This window comes from Pteropus alecto, unplaced genomic scaffold, assembly GCF_000325575.1.
Source record: "Pteropus alecto unplaced genomic scaffold, ASM32557v1 scaffold68, whole genome shotgun sequence".
NCBI classification, from domain to species: domain Eukaryota; kingdom Metazoa; phylum Chordata; class Mammalia; order Chiroptera; family Pteropodidae; genus Pteropus; species Pteropus alecto.
The window spans coordinates 7,322,017-7,326,044 of NW_006441386.1; the positions used below are offsets into that span (position 1 = coordinate 7,322,017).

Genomic DNA, 4,028 nt, shown 5'->3' on the forward strand with positions numbered 1-4,028 from the left:
ATTGTCTCCTTAAAACTGTGGCATCTAGGATGGAGCCCATCTGTTTCCCTTGCTGGCTTTAGCCAGGCCGTTTTTTGGTCTGGTTGACTCCTAATGAGTCTTCAGTGAGCCAAAACCCCTGGTCTCACTCTCACAAACCATCAAGCCAAGGCTTCTATTTCTTAGGCTGGGCAACCGCTGAAATCAGGCTGATGTGTGGTGGCCTTCATCTCATGCCCAGTAAAAAACAGTTTTGTGACTTGCTGGGCCACCCACAGGCCCTTCCCACAGACATCCCAATGTGCGAAGAGCAGTGTGACGTGGCCCCAGGCCTCGGGGGCTCCATTTGGTGGAGAGACTGACACTAACCAGATTAATTCAATAACCAGTTCAGCGCAGGGATGTGCAGAGTGTGGCAGGGCCCGTAGGAAAGGAGCCCGCAAGGCTAACCGAGTCAGGAGGGCTTTCCGAGGGGCTGGAAGCTGAGGCTGCTGGTGCAGCACAAATAGGGCTCAGCAGTGGGAGGTGAGGCAGTGACAGGCACTGTTGTTTTCCTAGTTTCAGACATTTACCTACTTAATTACATTGGACTCAAGTGGATATTAAATTTCTTTTCAGCCCTTTACCAACTTGAGAAAGAGACTAGAACCCCAAAGTATGCTCTATGTCAGGGAGAATAACATTAAGTGCAACCATTTGAGTACTTGATGTGCCCTGTTGCCCATGTGTGTTTACAGCCTCCCTTGAAGTAGATACTGCGCTTATTTTATAGATAAGCAAAGTTGTCATGGAAGCGATTGTCCAGGGTATATGCAGAGTAACAGCCCAGATCCCCGCATATGGACTGTGTGACTGAAGCCTAAGGTCCAGGTATTTGCGGCTTCTTAACAGACAGCCCAGAAGCCACGGGAGTAGATAGTCTAGAATGAGGTAATGATGATACAAGCTGAATTTTCTATAACGAGGTAATGATGATACAAGCTGAATTTTCTATAACAAACCCATTCATGGAAACTAACTTCACTGTAAAATCTTTCTGCCTCCCCTCTCATACAGAAAAAGGGCATCGAGAAAAATCTAGGCATTGGCAAAGTTTCCCCTTTTGAAGAGAAGATGATAGCTGATGCCATTCCTGAGCTGAAAGCCTCAATCAAGAAAGGAGAAGAGTTTGTGAAGAACATGAAATGAGAAAACTGTTAGCAGGCAGTCCATTTCCTTAACTTATTAAGGCATTCTGTCACTGTAAAGCATTTCAGATTTCTTTGTATTTCATTTTGCTTTAACGATGAATATTGTATTAATGTTACCATCCCTTCCTAGTTGCGGATCAGTCTATTGGTGCATCAATAAAAGTAGGCTTTGATTTTCTTTTTCAAGGTCTCTGCCATAAATATTGTGCTTTCTTCCCTACTAGAGCTGACTTGAGTGTCTGGCATTTCTTTGATCACAAATCAATACTAGATGTTATTTAAATATTAGACTGAAGCAAGATGATCTCATTTGTAGCTTCAAAGAAGTCTGAAATATTTATCAGTAGTTGCTCCTCCCAGACCTGCTCTGCACCATTGCATCCCTCAGGTGTGTAAACTGAAAGAAGAGTCTGCTCAGGCCAATTCCTCGGTGTCCTTTCACCTGCGAGGAGTAATAGCTCAGTGACTGATGATAAGTCGCTATTTGTTGTCCCTGGTTCTTCCTGTGTGCTATTTTTCCAGCTAAGCAAACAGCACAGTCTTCTATGTTGGAGCTGCCTTGGCTGACAACTGTCCTACTCTGAATTTAACCTCTTCTGGTGGAGCCCTGATATTCAGCAACAATGACATCCCATTGCCAGTGTTGAGAGGACAGCTGGGACAGGTACAGGAGAAACCAAAACATCTGCTTCCATGGTTGGGCTGAGGACACAATGCTGTCTGTCAGGGAAAGGTGGCTTCGTGTCTTTCTTCCTCAGTGGCCTGAAAGGGACTTTATTGTACTATCCAGGCTTAGGAAAATTGTGAGGAATAAAAGGGAGACCTGATTCTCTTTAGCGTTGGGCACAGTCTGCTCCCCAAAAGCCATGGCCTCTGACGTGCAGACCGCGCTGCATATCTGAGCAAGAACTTTCTGGCAACGGGTGATGGCCTTCCATCAAAGGGTGAAAGGGTAGGTGGCTACACCCAGTGAAACTAAAACAGATTTTGCAATCGAGTATAGGATCATTGTTTTCTCAAACAAGTAATACGTGTTCATCGTTTAAAACCTAAATGTAGCCAAAAAATAAAGCAGGAAATAATTATTGGTAATAGTATTTCTCTTAAGTTTGCATATTTCATATGTTGAAATGATGCTTCACGTGTCATTTTAAAGCCTGTTCTAGTCTGTTACTGTGTAACACACCTACTTTCGTTGCTTTTAAGCCATTTTATTAGGTCTCACAATTTTGCAGGTTGACAAGGCTCTGCTGGAAGGTTCTGAGCCTCCAGTTATGGGGGCCTGGCGGATCTGGCACATCCAGGATGATGGCTGAGGGGTATGGCTGGTGCTCGAGGGTTGCGGGGATAGCTGGTCTCTGTGAGGTCTCAAGCCTCACTCTTCATGGGGCCTCTACTACAGGGTGGACAGATTTCTTACTTGGCTCAGGGTTTCCAAAAGTACAAGGGCGAAAGCTGCCTGGCATTAAGGCTTAGGCTCAGAACTGGCACAGCATCACTTCTGCCACATCATCATTAAGTCTCAGGGCAAACCTAGGTGCATGGTGGGATGAGACTGACCGACCACACAAGGCAGGAATACCAGGAGGCCTGGTTCTTTGGTTGGAGATAGCTACCACACGTGATTCATACTATAAATGTGGATGTATTTTCCTATAAAATGTATTCCACTGTCGGGTGATTGGGTGATTTTGGTTTTTACTACTATAGATTGTGGCCTTGAATATCACTATGCTTTTAGAATAATTCCTCCTGGTGGTTCTATATGTAAAGCACTGTGCTTGCTCTGTTTGGGGTGTGTTTGCTAATTCATGGAATCCCTGCAGCAACCCTGACAGGCAAGACCTAGTACAGATGATTCAGCAGGTTGTCTCGATATAGGATGATCAGTGCCCATCCCATGTACCCGTGGTTACCACATAAAGACCTCCCAGCATGCATACCATGCAAGCTTCTGGCCCTCAGAAGTTCTAATCTGCAGTCCAAGAGGAAGGGCCAAGAACCTAAAGTGTTCAAGATTTTTCCAGGTTATGCTATGGGAGTCGGGGCTGTCAGCCACTCAGGACACTGGCTACCCCAGAGCTCTTTTCACTATATAAGGCTTTCGCTTTGCAGGGCTTACAAGTCAGGAACGTGAGACTCAGAAAAGTGCAGATAAAGTACTGCAAGACTCAAGAAGATGAAGTTGCTTCTGGATGACTTGACAGTGGCAAGGATCAGAGAAGACTATCCCATCTAGATATTCTGTGGGGAGGAGGAGTCGACATTTGAACTGGTCCTGTAGGCTGGATGGGAGGGCAGACTGGGCACCATCAGGCAGCAGCAGGAGCGGGCTGGGCTCAGAATGGGCTCAGGATGTCTGAGGAATGGCAACGCAGCATAGGGTGCATGATGAGAGCAGTGAGGCCATTCAGCGGGGGGTGAGGGGAGAGTTGAATGCCAGGCTAAAGAAAGCTTGGAGCTCATCCTCTGGGTAGCGAGCACAGGGAGGATGTCAAAGGTGCTGAGCAGGATGGTGACACGATCCTACGACGGGGCTTGTTAACATGCAGATTGACTCAGGAGCCTGGGTGGAGCCCAGGTGAGGCCCGTGCTGCAGGCCACACCTAAGTAGGAAAGATGTCCACTCAGGGCGCTCAGCAGCAGAAGGGCTGAGGGCCCAAAATAAGAGAGCAGTGAGCAGGAGAGATAACAGGGACTGGAGAAAAATCAGCAATCGCCCAGTCCCCTTTCCACCACCCAGGAAGTCCATCAGCCAGTTAGCAGTGTGGGTTAAATTAACTGCACCCTTGCTTTCAAGCTCCAATTATATACCTTTCAGTCTGAGAACTGGCTGCCATCCCTGCCTTCCTCTGGTCA

General features: G+C 46.8%; 1 protein-coding gene across 1 annotated transcript in view; it reads left to right on the forward strand.

The window, feature by feature from the left end:
• MDH2 (malate dehydrogenase 2) overlaps window positions 1-1,370 on the forward strand; it is a 16,369-nt gene extending 14,999 nt beyond the window's left edge. Inside the window, exon 9 of the mRNA XM_006918566.3 lies at window positions 1,036-1,370. Within this exon, the coding sequence (XP_006918628.1) occupies window positions 1,036-1,167 (132 nt within the window). The 3' untranslated portion in view covers window positions 1,168-1,370. The remainder of the gene's footprint in view (window positions 1-1,035) is intronic.
• The last annotated feature ends 2,658 nt before the right edge of the window (window positions 1,371-4,028 follow it).